Source organism: Triticum urartu, chromosome 7A (genome assembly GCF_056163025.1).
Source record: "Triticum urartu cultivar PI428250 chromosome 7A, HENAU_Tu73, whole genome shotgun sequence".
Lineage (NCBI taxonomy): Eukaryota > Viridiplantae > Streptophyta > Magnoliopsida > Poales > Poaceae > Triticum > Triticum urartu.
In genome coordinates this window covers 512,096,399-512,116,001 of record NC_141879.1, presented here as the reverse complement: position 1 = coordinate 512,116,001, position 19,603 = coordinate 512,096,399, and the positions used below count along the sequence as shown (strand labels likewise).

At 45.1% G+C, this 19,603-nt stretch overlaps 1 protein-coding gene across 5 annotated transcripts; it reads left to right on the top strand.

The window, feature by feature from the left end:
• Window positions 1-2,299: 2,299 nt before the first annotated feature.
• LOC125541429 (zinc finger BED domain-containing protein RICESLEEPER 2-like) lies at window positions 2,300-5,879 on the top strand. Of its 5 annotated transcripts, none has more exons than XM_087535406.1 (5): window positions 2,303-2,859; window positions 3,222-3,914; window positions 4,029-5,300; window positions 5,384-5,448; window positions 5,536-5,879. In XM_087535406.1, the coding sequence occupies exons 3-5, from the start codon at window positions 4,604-4,606 to the stop codon at window positions 5,566-5,568; spliced, it is 795 nt and encodes a 264-aa protein (XP_087391532.1). In that variant the 5' UTR covers window positions 2,303-2,859; window positions 3,222-3,914; window positions 4,029-4,603; the 3' UTR covers window positions 5,569-5,879. The 5 variants fall into 5 exon arrangements, with proteins under 5 accessions (XP_048560803.2, XP_087391532.1, XP_087391531.1 ...); XM_087535405.1 differs by having other exon boundaries at window positions 2,303-2,870; XM_087535404.1 differs by having other exon boundaries at window positions 2,303-2,900.
• The last annotated feature ends 13,724 nt before the right edge of the window (window positions 5,880-19,603 follow it).

Here is a 19,603-nt window from a genome sequence, read left to right as displayed (position 1 = left end):
AAGCATAATTATCATAGCAATATTTAAGTATGGCCAAATTTTCAGATTTGTAGAGAGTAGTACCACACTCTTCAATAAAAGAAGCAATTTCACAAGTACCCCTAAAAGCAACAAATTCTTCAATTTGTTGAACATCATAGTAATTATAAACACCCTTAGTATACGAAGATACGATTCCATTATCACTAAACCCACATTGGTAAGGAAGGTGTTTCTTAGGGTCTTTAGAACAACAAGTACAATCATATATTTCACATAAATTCCAAGCATAGCACTACAAACGGTGAATTTGATCCAGTAAAAGTTTCCATTTTTCAAATATGCGGTGTCGCACATAACAAGCATGCTCATCTAAAGATTTGCCCTCAACTAAGCTAGTTGGGGTTTCAGCCCGAGCACATAGGGATCGAAGATGATCCAAATAAAAAGCTACGGTAGTGTGATATATTTTGAGTGGTTCTTCAACCATTGGTTCAGTAGGTACCACTAATTTTTTTTGGTATTTTGCATTTCCTACCCATAACTAAAGATAGAAAACATGAGCACAAAATAAAAACTACTTAGTGATAAAACAAACAAGCACACACGAGAATATTCACCCCATGCTATAACTCCACGGCAACGGCGCCAGAAAAAGGTCTTGATAACCCACAAGTATAGGGGATCAATTGTAGCCTCTTTCGATAAGTAAGAGTGTCGAAACCAAGGAGGAGCTAAAGGTAGAACAAATATTCCCTCAAGTTCTATCGACCACCGATACAACTCTACGCACGCTTAACGTTCGCTTTACCTATAACAAGTATGAAACTAGAAGTACTTTGTAGGTGTTTTTGGACATGTTTGCAAGATAATAAAAAGCGCGTAAATAAAAGCTAGGGGCTGTTTAGATAAAGACACAACTAAGTTAGTTTTAGTAGAGAGCTTTTTGTCACGAGAAAGTTATTTGTCCCTAGGCAATCGATAACTAGACCGATAATCATTATTGCAATTTTATTTGAGGGAGAGGCATAAGCTAACATACTTTCTCTTCTTGGATCATATGCACTTATAATTGGAACTCTAGCAAGTATCCGCAACTACTAAAGATCGTTAAGGTAAAACCCAACCATAGCATTATAAGGCATCAAGTCCTCTTTATTCCCATACGCAAACAACCTACTTACTTGGGTCTGTGTTTCTATCACTCACGCCACCCACCATAAGCAAATCATGAAAATATTGCAAAACCTACAGCGGGGATCCCTCACGCTTGTGCGACACGGATAGCACCATAGGACAGCATCAATAATAAAACATGCAACTCAAACCAATCACGATCATCAATTAATCCATAGGACAAAACAGATCTACTCAAATATCATAGGATAGCCATACATTATTGGGAAATAATATATGCGTTGAGCACCATGTTTAAGTAGAGATTACCGCGGGTAAAAGAGGGGTTACACCGCTGCATAGAGGGGGGAAGAGTTGGTGATGATGGCGGTGAAGTTGTTGGTGTAGATTGCGGTGATGATGATGGCCCCGGTGGCGTTCCGGCGCCACCGGGAGAGAGGGGGAGAGAGCCCCCCTTCTTCTTCTTCTTCTTCCTTGACCTTCTCCCTAGATGGAAGAAAGGTTTCCCCTCTGGTCCATGGCCTCCATGGCATGGGAGGGGCGAGAGCCCCTCCAAGATTGGATCTGTCTCTCTGCCTCTCTCTATTTCTGCGTTCCAGATTCTGCCCTTTCACCGTTTCTTATATTCCCGGAGACCCGTAACTTCGATTGGGCTGAATTTTGGACATGATTTTTATACGGATATTAGCTTTCTTGCGGAGAAAGAAGAGAACCAACCGCTTTATGGGGTGGCCACGAGGGCCCAGGGCGCGCCCCCTGCCTCGTGCCCCCCTCGGGCATCGTCTCGCGTTGATTCTTTTCCCAAAAATCACATATATTCGAAAAAAATCTCCATCAGTTTTTATCCCATTTGGACTCCGTTTGATATGGATTTTCTGCGAAACAAAAAACATGCAACAAACAGGAGCTGACACTGGGCACTGAATCAATATGTTAGTCCCAAAAATAGAATAAAAAGTTGCCAAAAATATATGAAAGTTGTAGAATATTGGCATGGAACAATCAAAAATTATAGATACGACGGAGACGTATCAGGGGCCTTTTTCGGAGCTCCGTCGGAGGGGGAATCGATTATGGAGGGCTTCTATATGAACACCATAGCCTCTCCGATGATGTGTGAGTAGTTTACCACAGACCTTCGGGTGCATAGTTATTAACTAGATGACTTCTTCTCTCTCTTTGGATTAAGGATGACAATTTTACCCATGGGCACGGGTACCCGCGGGTATCCGCCCCATATAGACAGGGTATGGACACATTTTTATACCCATGAATAGTACCCATACCCTACGCGTTAACTCGTGGGTAGGGCATGGGTATCGTCCTACACCCACGGGTATACCCATACCCTACCCAATTACACTGACACGTGGACCAGCAGTCCACCCTATGCAGCTCAGCAGATGCCACGTCTCGTAGCCCACGTCTCCCCCAATCCTCAAAGAAATTGTACGTTGTATTGTTGCAACCTCCAATTACTCCTGTAATCCCCTCGTCTCCCCAATTCCTCAAATTAAGGAGATTAAATCCCAGGGATGAAGCCTTGCCATCGATCGCTTCTCATCTCGTTCATTCCGCCCGGCCCGTCTCCCTCTCGAAGCTCATCGCGCCGCTGGCCCGCTGCCAACTCCCCGCATCTCCAATGTTTGTTCAGCCGGGCGGTGAGTAGGAGCACCGCAAGTTGTGGGCACGGCGACGACGAGCGCGCGGCCAAGGCCGGATTATCACCACGACGACAAGCAGGCAGATCCAAGGTTTATTTTCCCCCTTTTCCTCTTTGTTCCGTGAGTACTAGTTTCAGTTTGGAATACATCTGCGTACAGTACTTGTTTTGGAATACATCTACTCGCTGAGACGATTAGTTTCAGTACTAGTTTTCGTTCTAATTGATTAGTATATGATTCAGCCCAGTAGTTGTATCACTTCATGCATGATTGGTTAGCAACTATTTTTGCTGATTTGAGATGCGATTGATCGTAAGGAAAAATCAATTAGGCTGCTGTCATTTTTTATATTGGACAGACTCTGTTTACGCATTATGATAGTGGCACTGTCATCTATTTTTTTTGCACTTAAGAAACTTATTTGTTATCTATCATGTATAGATCGATGGCTTCTAACGAAGGAGCAGAAGGCTCAGTTGTGCCTGGTGGGGGCAATGGAAACGCTACCCTGACATTTGAAGCTGCTACTCCAACATCTCAACTTACATCTAGCAGAGCTGGTGGTAAGAGAAAGCGAACATCGGCAGTATGGGATGAGATGGAAGAGAAAATAGAAAATGGACAATTGAAAGCCGAGTGCAATTATTGTCACAAAAAATTTACTGCAGGACCAAGAGCTGGCACAAATCACTTGCGTTTGCATTTGGAATCTTGTCCTGCTAGGCATGCTCCCATAGGCCCAAAGCAACAAAAATTAAGGCTGACAAAAGGCGAAGGTGGCAAAGTGAATTTGGAAAATGTCATTTTTGACCAAGAGAAGGCTAGGAGAGATCTTGGGTTGATGATATGTGAACACGAGTATCCTTTATCTATCGTTGAACATAGTGGTTTTCGTAGATTTTGTTCTTCTCTGCAGCCATTGTTTAAGATGGTGTGCAGAAATACTATTAGGAATGATATTGTGGCTATGCATTCTGCCCAAAGGGATAAGATGGTGAATTTTTTTGCAACATTTAAACACCGAGTGGCTGTCACTACGGATTTGTGGACAGCAGGCTATCAAAAGAGAGGTTACATGGCTGTTACCGCTCACTATATTGATCATACTTGGAATCTAAAGAGCTTTCTTATGAGGTATAAAATTTGTACATAGCATAATAGTAATTATTATCAATTAGTCATTTACTATACTATGCTTATGCAAAAAAAAAAAACTCATAACTTCTTCTATTTTATTGTGTTAAATAGGTTTGCTTATGTGCCATGTCCCCATTCAGCTGAGGTTATATGTGAAGCCTTGTATGAGTGTCTTGTTGAGTGGCACCTTGAGCGGAAGATCTCCACTGTCACTTTGGACAACTGCACATCAAATGACAAGGCTATGGTCATATTGCCAGATAAGTTGGATACAAGCTCTCTCATGTTGGATGGTCAATTAATGCATATGCGTTGTGCCGTTCACATATTAAACTTAATTGTGAAAGATGGAATGAGTGTCTTAGAGCAAGGTATAGAGAGGTTGTGTGATAGTGTTGCATTTTGGTCAGCCACACCTAAAAGGCATGAGAAGTTTGAAAAGATGGCAAAAACTTTGAACATAGAGTATAACAAAAGGTTAAATCTTGATTGTAAGACTAGATGGAATTCAACTTATACAATGATTAGCATTGCACTACAGTACATGGAGATATTTGAAAAATTAAAGCCACGGGAAAAGAAATTTAAGTGTTGCCCAACCAAAGATGATTGGAAGTTTGCAAAAGAAATATGTGATAGGCTGAAGCTCTTCTTTGATATCACCGAGTCATTCTCAGGCACCAAGTATGTCACAGCAAATATTTTTTTTCCCTAAAGTGATTACCATTCGCTTAGCCATAAGGAAATGGGGTAAGAGTGACATTGAGCTTATACAAAAAATGTCTGAGGAAATGAAGGATAAGTTTGAGAAGTATTGGAAAGATATCCATGGTCTTATGTCTGTTGCAACAGTTCTTGATCCAAGGTATAAACTTCATATTCTCAATGCTCTTTATGGTCCCCTTGATGGAAGAGTGCATGCAGCCACCGAAATAGAGAAGGTAAAGAAGTTATTGATTGAGTTGGTGAAGCAATATAAAGATGAAGTTGAAGGTGAGGATACACGGGATGTTTCTCTTACGGAGCCAGTTGGAGAAGAAGATGAAGCCATGAAACTCTATGATATGTATTTGTCTAGTCGCCCCACGGTCCCTTCTTCATCAATCCATACAGAATTGGACTTGTATTTGGAAGAAGCTAGTTTTCTTAAAAATAGAACAGAACAATTTGATATTATCAATTGGTGGAAGGTTAGCGGCTCGAGGTTTCCTACCTTGCAAAAACTAGCTCGTGATATATTGCCTATTCCCATAACATCTGTGGCTTCTGAATGTGCGTTCAGCACTAGTGGAAGAGTGCTCAGTGCACATCGTAGTAGACTTACTCCTAATGTGGCTGAAGCTCTCATGTGCATGCAAGCTTGGTCTCGTGCAGATATGTTAGGTAATAAGTTTGTTCACTTGCACTTATTTTTTTACGTTGAAAATAACTTGCCATTTACATACTAATGTTGGTTATTTCATCAGGTGGTTGGAACTCTACACTCTTTGCTACATTCCAGAGTGTTCTCGAGGATGAGGAAGAAGAGATGGTAAATTAATTGAATGCTTTAATATTAAATCTTTGGATTATAGCTGAATAATTTACTTATATGTCGTGCCATCTTGTTCATGTGAAGGATGAGTCTACTTCAATCATCACGCAAGAGTGAAGATACGGCTGCTGTTTGTGCTGGGTTGGAAGCTGATGGTTGCTACGTGTGCTGGCTGGGTGTGCTAGATTTTGGCTGCTAGCTGACGTAGTTGCTATTTGTGCTAGCTGATGGGTGCTCCATATGTTTCTTATGTTTCTTATTTATTACTTATCAGTTGTTATTTTCTGAAGTGTGCCCTGGAGCCTGTGAACATATGTTTTGTTCTCATTATTTTTCCATTTTCCATGTAACACGTCTGCACTCATTAACTTATACGTACGAGATTTTGGTTTCATAATTTTGATAATTTTCATGTATTGATCTATCTATTATTGAGTTGAGATAATTAAATTTTGTTGCCAAATGTGCTCTGGATGAATGTACAATTATGAATAACTTATACTATTTGATCTACCTGTTGGATACCCAATGGGTATGGGTACCCGTGGGTTTGGGTGTGGGTAAAGTTTCATACCCGCGGGTACGGGTATGGGTAGAGTTTTCTACCCATTGACTACATGGGTATGGGTATGGTATTGCTCTACCCTACCCATACCCTACCCATTGCCATACTTACTTTGGATTTCAATACAAAGTTCTCCATGATCTTCCTGGAGATTTATTCGATGTAATTCTTTTTGCGGTGTGTTTGTCAAGATCCGATGAATTGTGAGTTTATGATAAAGTTTATCTATGAACAATATTTGATTCTTCTCTGAAATCTTTTATGTATGACTTGTTATCTTTGCAAGTCTTTTCGAATTATCAGTTTGGTTTGGCCTACTAGATTGATCTTTCTTGCAATGAGAGAAGTGCTTAGTTTTGGGTTCAATATTGCGGTGTTCTTTCCCAGTGCCAGCAGGGGCAGTAAGGCACGTATTGAATTGTTGCCATCGAGGATAAAAAGATAGGGTTTATATCATATTGCTTGATTTTATCCCTCAACATCATGTCATCTTGCCTAATGTGTTACTCTGTTCTTATGAACTTAATACTCTAGATAGTGGTCGATGTGTGGAGTAATAATAGTAAATGCAGAATCGTTTTGGTCTACTTGTCGCGGACGTGATGCCTATATACATGATCATGCCTAGATATTCTCATAATTATAAACTTTTCTATCAATTGCTCGATAGTAATTTGTGTTGGGGAACGTAGTAATTTCAAAAAAAATCCTACGCACACGCAAGATCATGGTGATGCATAGCAACGAGAGGGGAGAGTGTTGTCCACGTGCCCTCGTAGACCGTTAAGCAGAAGCGTTATGACAACGCGATTGATGTAGTCATACGTCTTCATGATGGACCGATCCTCAGTACCGAACGTACGGCACCTCCGCGTTCAGCACACGTTCAACTCGGTGACGTCCCGCGAACTCACGATCCAGTAGAGCTCGAGGGAGAGTTTTGTCAGCATGACGGCGTGGTGACGATGCTGATGAAGCTACCAACGCAGGGCTTCGCCTAAGCACCGCTACCATATGACCGAGGTGGATTATGGTGGAGGGGGGCACCGCACACGGCTGGGAGAGATTAATGATCAACTTGTGTGTCCTAGGAGTGTCCCTGCCCCCATATATAAAGGAGCAAGGGGCAGGCCGGCCGGCCCTATAGGGCGCGCCAGGAGGAGTCCTCCTAGTAGGAGTAGGACTCCCCTCTTTCCTACTCCTACTAGGAGGGGAAAAGGAAGGGGGAGAAGGAGAAGGAAAGGGGGGGCGCGCGGCCTGCCCTGGCCGGCCCCTCTCTCTCTCTCCACTAGGGCCCAACAAGGCCCATTAACCCCCCGGGGTTCCGGTAACCCCTCCGGCACTCTGGTAAAATCCCGATTTCACCCGTAACTCTTCCGACATCCAAATGTAGGCTTCCAATATATCAATCTTTATGTCTCGACCATTTTGAGACTCCTCGTCATGTCCGTGATCATATCCGGGACTCCCAACTACCTTCGGTGCATCAAAACATATAAACTCATAATACCGATCGTCACCGAACGTTAAGCGTGCGGACCCTACGGGTTCGAGAACTATGTAGACATGACCGAGACTCATCTCCAGTCAATAACCAATAGTGGAACCTGGATGCTCATATTGGCTCCTACATATTCTACGAAGATCTTTATCGGTCAAACCGCATAATGGTATACGTTGTTCCCTTTATCATCGGTATGTTACTTGCCTAAGATTCGATCGTCGGTATCTCAGTACCTAGTTCAATCTCGTTACCGGCAAGTCTCTTTACTCGTTCTGTAAGGCATCATCCCGCAACTCACTCATTAGTCACATTGCTTGCAAGGCTTATAGTGATGTGCATTACCGAGAGGGCCCAGAGATACCTCTCCGGCAATCGGAGTGACAAATCCTAATCTCGATCTATGCCAACTCAACAAGTACCATCGGAGACACCTATAGAGCACCTTTATAATCACCCAGTTACGTTGTGATGTTTGGTAGCACACAAAGTGTTCCTCCGATACTCGGGAGTTGCATAATCTCATAGTCATAGGAACATGTATAAGTCATGAAGAAAGCAATAGCAACAAACTAAACGATCATCGTGCTAAGCTAATGGTCAATCGCATCATTCTCTAATGATGTGATCCCGTTAATCAAATGACAACTCATGTCTATGGTTAGGAAACTTAACCATCTTTGATTCAACGAGCTAGTCAAGTAGAGGCATACTAGTGACACTCTATTTGTCTATGTATTCACACATGTACTAAGTTTCTAGTTAATACAATTCTAGATGAATAATAAACATTTATCATGATATAAGGAAATAAATAATAACTTTATTATTTCTTCTAGGGCATATTTCCTTCAGTCTCCCACTTGCACTAGAGTCAATAATCTAGTTCACATCTTTATGTGATTAGTTCACATCTCCATGTGACTAATACCCAAAGGGTTTACTAGAGTCAATAATCTAGTTCACATCGCTATGTGATTAACACCCAAAGAGTGATCATGTTTTGATTGTGAGAGAAGTTTAGCCTACGGGTCTGCAACATTCAGATCCGTATGTATTTCGAAATTTCTATGTCTACAATGCTCTGCACGGAGCTACTCTAGCCACTACAAAAAAAGACACATCCGTGACATTTTGGGCCGAACGAAAATTCTTTCTGTCATACATATGACACTTCTATGACGATAATTGTGACAAAACCCGGTATCATCATAGATGTGGTGGGCTCCTACTTCTATGACAAAAAATCATGACAAAAAATGGGCTTTTCGTCCTGGGCGGGCCGGAGACGCAGCTGCATGACATTCTTTGGGCCGTCCATGACGGAAAAAACCGTGGTAGAAGCAAGGGCGAGGAAAATTTTAGCGAGTTCCCGGTTACGGTGGGAGGTCGGGGGCCGAGCGATGCGCGTTTCTCTCATACACGTACGCGCATGTGTGTGAGGCGTTGGCTCTAACTGAACCCGAGCAAGGCATTGGGCTCTAACTGAACCCGAGCGATTGCACTGCAGGCTACGCGTTACTGAACCCGAGGGATCGATCAATGGCTGTTAACTGAACCCGATCGAACGATTCCTTCGCTACTGCTGCTAACTGAAGCCGATCGATGCTGCCTCTGGGATGAACAGTGAGCGTTGCAGGGGGGTTGGATGAACAGTGAGCGGTGGTGTTGCCTCTGGATGAACAGGACCCCGTGGTGTGGAGGGCTGGATGAACAGTAGACGATGGAGGGGTGCCCGTGGAGGGGTGGTTGAACAGGACCACGTGGTGTGGAGGGCTGGATGAACAGTAGACGGTGGAGGGGTGCCCGTGGAGGGGTGGTTGAACAGTAGCCGGTGGAGTAGCGCGCGGTAGAGGCTGGATGAACAGGAGCCCGTGGAGACTGGAGGAGGTCGACGGTAGCCCGTGGAGGCTGGAGGAGGTCGACGGTGGAGATGAACAGTATCCCGTGGAGTCCTATTTTGCGGTACGCCACACCCCTCCCGATGAACAGGACCCCCGTTTTGATCGTAGGAGGTCCGTTTCGTCCGTTTTGCGGTACGCCACACCCCTCCCGATCAACAGGACCCCCATTTCGACCGTAGGAGGTCTGTTTCGTCCGTTTTGTGGTACGCCACACCCCTCCCGATCAACAGGACCCCCGTTTCGACTGTAGGAGGTCCATTTCATCCGTTTTGCGGTACGCCAGACCCCTCCCGATGAACAGGATCCCATTTCGAACGTGGCCGGTCGAACACAAGGCCGTTTCCTCCGTTCCGTGGTACGCCAGGCCTCGTTTCCATCGCCTGTTCCGTCCAAGCCCTCCCGATGAACAGGACCACGCATTCCGTTCCGACCCAGCTGGTTGGCTCCCACGCGTTCCGTTGCCTCCCGATGAACACGACGCATTCCGTTGCCTCCCCATGAACACGACGCATTCCGTTGCCTCCCCATGAACACGACGACGACGCTATTTCTCCGTTCCGACCCAGCCATGTCAACGAGCCCTCGCCGTATGTATGCACGAGTAGGCGTTCGAGATCCCGCCTGTATGTGCACATACGTGGCCGTATTTTCTTTCTTGCACCCTCGCCGATGTACGTATGTGTACATGCTACGTGCGCGCCTCTACTACGACACGTGCACGCCTCTACATCCACCAGTATATATGTACGTACACATTCCCGACCAGAATGACAACGCTACGTACGCTTCAACCAGGTGGGTCCCGACTGTCAGGCACTTCCTTGCGTGCGAAGATGTAGCTGGTGGGTCCCAGCAGTCAGGGGGGGTGAATCGTTTTGTTTTGTTTTTTTGCCCGGAAGCACTTCCTTGCGTGCGAAGGTGTAGCTGGTGGGTCCCAGCAGTCAGGGAGGGAACGTTTTTTTCGCAAAATACGGTGGCCCGTCCGGTGGGTCCCCGCTGTCAGGTGGAGGAATAATTATTTTACGCGTAATAAGGAGGCACTTCCTTGCTGCGGCCGTGGACCCAGCTGTCGGCCTCTCCATGTACAGTCCACTTTAGATGCATGTCGGTCGTTGACCACGTTGACCAGGCCGCGCCGAGAGCACCAGGGCGGTGGAAGACGGCGAGGCCTAGGAAGGGAATGACACGGAGGCAGGGAAGACTCGGTAGTTGTTTCCCACACGGAGGGGAGTACGACTGTACAAGGGTTTACTGGTTCGTCTGTCGTCGCCGGAGAATAACAGCAAGTGTGGGTGAGTAGAGGGATGACTAGACCAGCAATGGGAGTACGGTGGGGCGGTGAGGCATGCGCGGCAGCACAGCTGGCCGCGGGGAGGAGGGAGCAGGCAGTCTCGTCGGCGCTTGTTTGAGCGGCTGGAGCAGGAAGAGCAGAGATCGAAGAAGCACGACGGTCGTTGGATGGACATCCAACAGTCAGTGCTTGTGCGTCAACCTTTTTTTAGGAAAGCCTCAAATATGTGGAAAACAACATACATCCCATCTGCCATTATTTCTAATAATTTACAGCCCATTTGCTAATTCTTAAGGTTTTTTGTGGAGCCCATATTCTTTTTGTTAGCATTACAGCCCATATTGTGGCCACGGTTAAAAAATTATATAAAATTTTGCATATTTCGGTGCGGTCCGAACTGTTTTTAATTCCGAAATTTCCACTGACATTCAAACTGATTTTAAAAATAAATGTATATCAATATAAAATCCAAAAAAATTCTCCACGCATAAAAATTAATGTAATTTAAAATCTTGAAATAAAAAAAGATATTTGAAACTAATTGCCGGTTTGATGTGTTTTAAAAATGTACAACCTATTTCTCATTACTAATGGGCCATTTTCTCGGCCAGCCGAATGAAAGCTCTCCTCGTCTTGAAAGATTTGCAGCCGAACAGGCCTGACAAAGCGACTTACTTGGCAAATCACAAAAAAAACTGGGCTGTGGCCATGGACCCAGTTGTCAGCCTCTCCACGTACAGTACTCTTCCGATGGAAGTCGTTCCTTGACCACGTTGACCACGCCGCGCGGAGAGCACCACGGCAGTGGACGACGGCGAGGCCTAGGAAGGGGACGACGCGGAGCCGGGGAAGACGCGGCAATGGAAGCCCGCGCGGAGAGGAGTACGAGGGTTCACTGGTTCGGCTGCGGTGTGAGGCTGCCGTCGCCGCAGGGCCTGGCCAGCGGTGGGAATAGTAGGGGCGGTGAGGCCTCTGCGGCAGCACAGCCGGCCACAGGAGGCAGGAGCATGCGGCACGACCGGCACTGCTTTGGGCGGATGGAGCAGGAAGACCAGAGGTTGAAGAAGCACTACAGCCGTTGGATGGACATCGTACGGTCACTGGAGCTAGAATCGTTCATATTGACTAAGTTGACAAAGCCCTTCGTCCCTGTCAACTTAGTAGGCCCATAAGTCAGCCCAACAATATGGTGGGTCCCAGCTAACAGGGGGTATTCATTTTTTTTGGGCGTAATAAGGAGGCACTTCCTTGCGTGCGAAGATATAGCTGGTGGGTTCGACCTGTCAGCGGGGGGAACATTTTTTCGTGAAATACAGAGGCCCTTCCTGTGGGTCCTAGCTGTCAGGTGGAGGAATCATTATTTTGCGCATAATAAGGAGGCATTTCCTTGCGTGCGGCCGTGGACCCAGTTGTCAGCCTCTCCACGTACAGTCCACTTCCGATGGATGTCGTTCATTGACCACGTTGACCAGGCCGCGCCAAGAGCACCGGGGTGGTGGACGACGGCGAGGCCTAGGAAGGGAACGACACGGAGCCAGGGAATACTCGGTAGTTGTTTCCCACACGGAGGAGTACGAGGGTTTACTGGTTCGTCTGCCGTCGCCAGAGAATAACAGTATGTGTGGGTGAGTAGAGGGATGGCTAGGCTAATGATGGGAGTACAGTGGGGCCATGAGGCCTGCGCGGCAGCATAGCCGGCCGCGGGAGGAGGGAGCAGGCAGTCCCACCGGCGCTTGTTTGAGCGGCTGGAGAATGAAGAGCAGAGATTGAAGAAGCACGACAACCGTTGGATGGACATCCAACAGTCACTGCTCTCGTGTGTTGACTAAGTTGACAGGGCGTTGCGTGTGCGTCAACCTTTTTTTATGAAAGCATACGCGTCAACCTGTAGTAGGCGCACAAGTCAGCCTCAAATCTGTGGAAAATAGCATACAACCCATCTGCCATTATTTCTAATAATGTACAACCCATTTGCTAATTCTTAAGAATTTTTTTGGAGCCCATCTTCTTTTTGTTAGCATTACACCCCATATTATGGCCACGGTTAAAAAGTATACGAAATTTTGCATATTTCGGTGCGGTCAACTGTTTTTAATCCAGAAATATCAATTCACATTCAAACTATTTTTAAAAATAATTTATATAAATATAAAATCCAAATAATTGTCCACGCATAAAAAACAATGGAATTTAAGATCTTGTAATGAAAAAAAATTTGAAACTAATTCCCGGTTTGATGTGTTTTAAAAATGTACAGCCCATTTCTGGGCAAACCGAATGAAACTCTCCTCGTCTTGAAAGATTTGCAGCCCAGCAGGGCCGATAAAGCAAGTAGGCCTTGTTTGGGTATTTCTTTAAAAAAAATAGAACTGGGCTAGCCATTTTCAGCAAGAAAAAAACACAAATGGGCTCATGATGTGGTAAACATAAATAAAACCCTGGCTAGACGGGCCACAGCCCCCGACAGCCCCATTGTTACCCTGATCTGTCGCTAAAACTAGTATAAATAACAACTGCTTGTTCCTAAAAAAAACTGCGCGACTTGCTGGGTCCCTGGTGTCAGCCGCTCGTAGTGTAATTCTCTCGTTTATTGACTACGTTGACAATGGCGTGAGCCCCAGATGTCCAACCATTAGGAGGAACTATATTTTTGGGCTTGTACTATATAGGCACTTGTTTGTGTACTGCCATGACGCTAGTGGGTCCCTACTGTCATCCTCTCCACGTACAGTCATCTCCTTGTTCCTCTCGGCTGTTGACGGCGTTGACAACGCAAGAGAGCGGCGCACTGCTCACGGCGAGCGAACCAAGGCCGCAAGGCGGAGAACGACGGCGAGGCCTCGGACGGAAGGAACAGGAGCCGTTGAAGATGCGTCGATCTAGTCGCAGGCGGAGGGGAGTACGAGGGTTGTCTGGTTTGGGCACGGGTGCGTGTTGGGGTTGACGTCGATAGAGAATAACAGGACATGTGGGGGAATAGAGGGAGGGACTGACCAACATTGGAGGGTACGTACGGTAGGGCGGCGGAGGCGCAGCCAGCCATGGGAGGCGGGAGGCGGGAGCCGGCGGAGCCGACGGGGTGGTTTGGTTTGGGCGGCTGGAGGAAGAAGAAGACAAGAGATAGAAGATACACGACAGATGTTGGATGTCAATCCAACGGCTGGTAGGCAGAATCGTTTGTTGACTAGCTAGTAAGTCGACACCACCTTGGATAGGATATTTCCTTGCGGGTCCCAAATGTCAGAATCCAAATCTGTCACGGTCATGCAGCCTTTCCTATGAAAATTTACAGCCCATTTGATGTGCTAGTTCGAAATAAGTTTGTGGGTGCTGGTGGGGGCTAATCACTTGGCTTCTGTAATGCACAGTGAGCTCAAGCAGCCGGCGAGAGTGATGTTATTTCCCTTGGTTGGGATTTGTTACAATATTTCACTCTAAATTAAACGAATGGCAAGCCATTTGCCTTGTTTCAAAGAAAATATGACAGTCACAGCCGAGTTGAAAAGGGCAGGAACATCTAACTCCAGCTTACAAACTGTACAAAAGCACGAGGGTTAATTGTTCATCAGGTTTACAAAAAAACCAGATTGAAAAGGGCAACAACATCTAACTCTAGCACTGTTTTCGGCAGTCACAGTCAAATGGATCGGTCAGGTCCATAGAATGAACATCCTGGGTCGTAAAATTTACTGGATTATGACCACAATATGTTGTAAATAGAAGCCCGACACGTAGAAGCTCTTTTGCCCACCCGAAACTCCTTTTTTGCTCTTCGACATACCCATCCATCAATTCAGTAAATATATGGGCTTTTGAATTGATTTTACTATTTACTAGTGTGGATGGGCTGTTTTGTCTTGGGCCCAGAGAAACAATTACTACTAGTACAATGGAGACACTCTATAGCTACCCAGAAAAACAATTACTACTAGTATAATGGAGACACTCTACCGCTTCTGGCTCCTCCTAGGTCATTGAAACGTCTCCCTATACTGAATGCCGTTATACTTTTGTTCACCAACATGCGGGCCATGCAGCGCGCGGGCCCGAATGCCATCCACCAAATTAGAAGGCAGTATGCAAGCGGAGAGTCACCCCGGTCGTAGCACGGCAGTAACGAGCAGTCGTATCACAAAACCCCACCTCCCCGCAGTCTAAGTTTGACAGACGAAGCAACCATCATTTCACTCTTCGTTGAATCCCCTTCTCCCTCACCGTCTTCAAGAAAGGCAACACTCGCATCTGCCACTGTTCTTCTCTCCGAACGAAGGGAAGGTAAGCGGATCCGTGATGTTGGTATATTTTCGTTTAGAGAAAAAAAAGAACTTTTGCAAAGCAGTAACCGATCCTCACTCTCTTTTTTGTTTCATTGTCATTGCGATTGTGTTTTCCTTTCAGTGGTCTCCTAGTATTCGTCAGTTTCATGATGGACCAAGGAGAACCAGGCAAAGATCTGCCGATATTGGAGCAGACGCGGGAGGCTGATCCCCACGAGACAGAGAGCTCCAAGAAGATGGAGGCAACCACCGAGCCAACCCCAGATACGCTCACGGCCACTACTGAGATGGTCAACGCCCCGTTTGAGGTTACAGCCCCCGTGGCACTGCAGGAGCAGTTTCCCCCCTTCGATGATGTGCCCCCCCCGCTAAGCTGCCCAAGGTGATTTCCTTCTTTGCCGATCTCGATTGTGGTTTTTCATCTAAGTATGTGGTGATTTTTTTAGAAAAGGAAGTTTGTGGTGATTAATAATGCAAAATTTTATTAGCTTCGATGCCATGCTATACATAGTGGTTTAAATAACTTGTGTTTCTTATACTAAAAAGTAATTCAGAATTTGTTTCTGTTTCAATTAGAGCCCTGATGCAGACAAGGATTGTGTGGTTGTACATGTCACTCGCTATGAGGCGGACGACCTGAATATACGCACTGGGAAAACAGAGTTCTTAGGCTCTTGGATCCTGGAAGCCATTTGCGGTTATACCAATGAAGAGTTGTATTACAGCCTCACTGTTGTCAGGCGTGTTGTCCAGGGTGTACTGAAGCACAAGATGTTCAAAGCTACTCCTTCATTTGTGAGGCATACTCTTCTTGTCAAGCTTACGCAGGAAGATGACGTGGCATGCCTCCACAAAAAAGTTTATCAGTGGCAAGGCCACAAGGTTGTCTTCATGAAGGTTCACAGGATTGAGCTGCTGCGGGACGTCCTCGATGATGTTCATGGCAAGGTTCGTCTTGTGCCCAGCCCAAATTAGATCGAGGCATGAAATAGTTGCCCCAGCTAGTGTTTAATAGTAGTTTGGATTGTGTCTAATTATCCGAACCTTGCCTGTTATCGACCCCTCTGGGGCTAGTACTCTGTTTGAATCTGTCTATGGGAACTGCTGCTACTTTTGTGTGCCCGTGAATCATGTGAGAACCATCGTAATTGTTGCCGAAACAGATGCGTCCTCACTAGTTTTTTCATGAATATGGCATGGCAAGACATAAGTTATCATGGTTTATCATACGAGCAGTGTGTTTTTTGATGAAATAGAGCACTCGTTCGAGAACCGTGCGCCAACGTACACATAAGTACTTGTAAACACTATTGGTGCTACCCCACTTGTAAGCAGTTGTGCAAAACACGGCACATTGGCTCAGCTCGCTTCAACACTAGGCTATCGACCAACTAACAATCAATAATCTGTTGTCTGACATATAAGCAACTATGTATCTTGTTACAGTGGTTCATGCAGTTAATTGAGGCCACAATGTAATAAATTCCAAACGTTCACACGCTAGTCCAGCGCTCATGTGGAACACTCACATTAAACTCGTCTTCATAAAAGACTTGAAAAGCATAAGTTAAGAAATTTTATACATCTCAATGATTCATAGAACATAACAAACACATACTAGTTCACAACAAAAGACAAAGTTGTGAGAAGGTTTAAAAATGAGGAAAAAACAAGCAAGGCTTCTCTGAGCAAAGGGCCTCCCGGTAGGATTAAATTTCCTGGAGTTCACCCTGGTTTTTTCTTGTTGCCCCCATCCAGGGTTAGGTTCTCTCATTCCAGAATAACCAATTATAATTGTGGTCTCAGCTGGAATGCTGAACTGAACCATGCAGTGTACTGACCAGCTGAAATGCTTGTGCATTCCACTAAATTTAAGCACCGCTATTTGCAGAAATAAGCAGACCACAATGCCTCTTGTCCGTGCACCTTTCCAAAAAACCGCCGTGCAGCCGTGCCAGCTAGTCCTCAGTCCATGGATGAACTGGTAGAAAGTGCATTCCGAACTAGGATGCAGTTGTTTTCGCTCGTCCCTGCACTACAATCAGGAAGTAAAACGTACGAATTAGCTTCTTTTAGATTGCGTTGGTCATTCTACCTTAGTTACTACAAATGTAGGGATACCTTGAAGACGGGAGGTTAGACGACGGCAACGAGGGATAGCCATCTCATTTTGCGCAGTTGTACTAAAACTGAGGTGTGTGCTTTTGATTGCACGGATAGAAACAATACGGAGACAGACATCCCGAAACGATATGGAGACAGACATCCCTGTTTGCGCAAATACGAAATATGGTTATTTAAACAATGATAGATATTACTACTTCCCCCGTTTCCTCTTAGAACCAAGTCCTAGATTCATGCTACAGCTTTCCCACTTTCTTCCCTGTTTGAACCAACGCTTTGAGTCGACTGTATGAACTAGCTTTACTTCTAATAATAGTAGAAGTCTAGGTGGCTTTGGAATAGCGGACGGAAGTAGAAAAGGATCCACACGAAGGGAGCTGGGGCAGTAGAGCAAGGCAGGTTTCAAAGGAATATATACCTGAGGGTCGTCGGCATGTGGCAAAGACGGCATCGGGAGGCCGCATCTTGGCCACAATACCGCAGGGAGGAAGAAGGGGTCGGAGGCCCTCCCGAGCCGGCGCTCTCTTGGAGAGAACGGCATGGCCACCGATCGGGACGCGCGGGCAGCCGTTTGTCTCCTCCCTCGCCGCCGACGACAGCGTGAACGATGCACCTACACCCCTGCCCCGGTCGAGGTTGTCCGACCGGATTTGTGACCAACCGTGATCTGAGAGAGAGTGTGGCCACCTAGTGTTGCTTAGATCTGGAGAGCATGAGAGAGTGAACGAGAGGAACACTAGTAAAGCAAGCACTAAGGCTCCTGCTTTTATATATAGTGGAGTGATTTTGTTCTACCAGCTTAAAAAAATGCGCTCCTACGTGTACCCGCGAGTGGGTGTGAGAGAACTAGTGCGTGCGTGCACCGCTTCTCTTCGTGAGAGTACAATATACTATGCCCAAAGAACGTTCACCGCAAGAGTAATAGTATAAGTGTGTGACGTGTGAGCTAAAATAAAATGTGCGCGCCGTCTTTTGTTTTTTAGAAGTTCTGAGGGTAGGGTGTGAAGAGCACATATGTGCGTGACGTCTACCTGCAGATAGACGGTGGGTGCGACGTGCGAGTCTGCGAGAGGACTCGGGAGAGTCGTGACTCGTGAGGGTGCGTGTGCGTGAGAGAGGGGGGGCACGTATCAATGTAATGCATGTGTCCGTAAATCATTATCCGACAAACGTTCGCCACAAGCCTTTTCCTGACGAACGTCGTAAGAACCGTTAGATCAGCATCCGACAGTGTCAGTTTTGCCATGTCATTTAACAGAACAACCACTCCTCCTACACACAAATCTTCCACGTGAGTGTTAGCAACTGCCGTATGCTCCCTTCGTTCCGAAATTCAGTGCATATAGCTTTATTGAAAATTCGAACCTCGCAAACTTTTACCGAGTTTTCGTGTACCAAATTTCACATGTAGAATACCATGTATATATCATTTCATTCATCTTCGAGAGGTAACTATAAAGATGGGTGAGGAGTCTAAAAAGAAAGACCATCGTATCACCTGCAGCAATTTCAAGCATCCTTTGGTGTCGAGGAATATCATAGGAACTCTATATGATATTATTTTATAGGATTTTTCCTTTAGAGCCAATTGGTTCATAGGAATAGATTCATATACTCCACATTTCAAAGGAAATAAACATGATATCGTTTCTATAGCTTTAGAGCCACTTGGTTCATATGAATGGATTCCTATACTCCCTTAATTTCAAAGGAAAATAAACATTAGCGTATATTCAATAGAAAAGTTCCTATGATATGAACCAAATTACATCTCTTTTCTAATCCCTCCTCATAGGAATTGAGATACATGTTATCTCTAGATTCAATAGAAAAGTTCCTATGATGTGAACCAAATGACATCTCTTTTCCAATCCCTACTCATAGGAATTGAGATGCTCCATGTCATCTCTTTCCCTACAACTTCCATGTATACATCTTCTATTCCTAAATAGATAGTACAACCCACTAGTAGCTTTTTTCCCAAAACATGCAACTATGGCACAAAAACTATATAGTGTGCCAATAACTTTGAAAGATGGTCGCTGGATGAAGCTAACCCGACAGTGCAGAGATAGGCAAATCCGAGCACTACTGGCCATTGGATATCATCAACATTCCACCATATCTGCCACATGTACAATTTAGAAGACTCCATGGTTGAACTTAAGCATAATGCACAAACCTCAAAACACAAGCACTTCTCCTTTGTTCTAGAATCTTCTGTATCATAATTGATTTTTTTCTAAATGAATTGACATTATTTGTTTTTTACTTTATGATTTACAATGCACAACCCCATGAATCTTAACATTTTTATAAAACTAATTGATTTTGAATTAGATGAACTATAAGAACTAAACGAACATCTACATCATGCATATATGACTCAAAGCTTTACATGCTATAGTGTGTATTTATTCATAATTTGGTTTCAAAATATCATGCATTCAATACATGTGTACCTTACTAGTTTTCAGTAGAGTAGCAAAT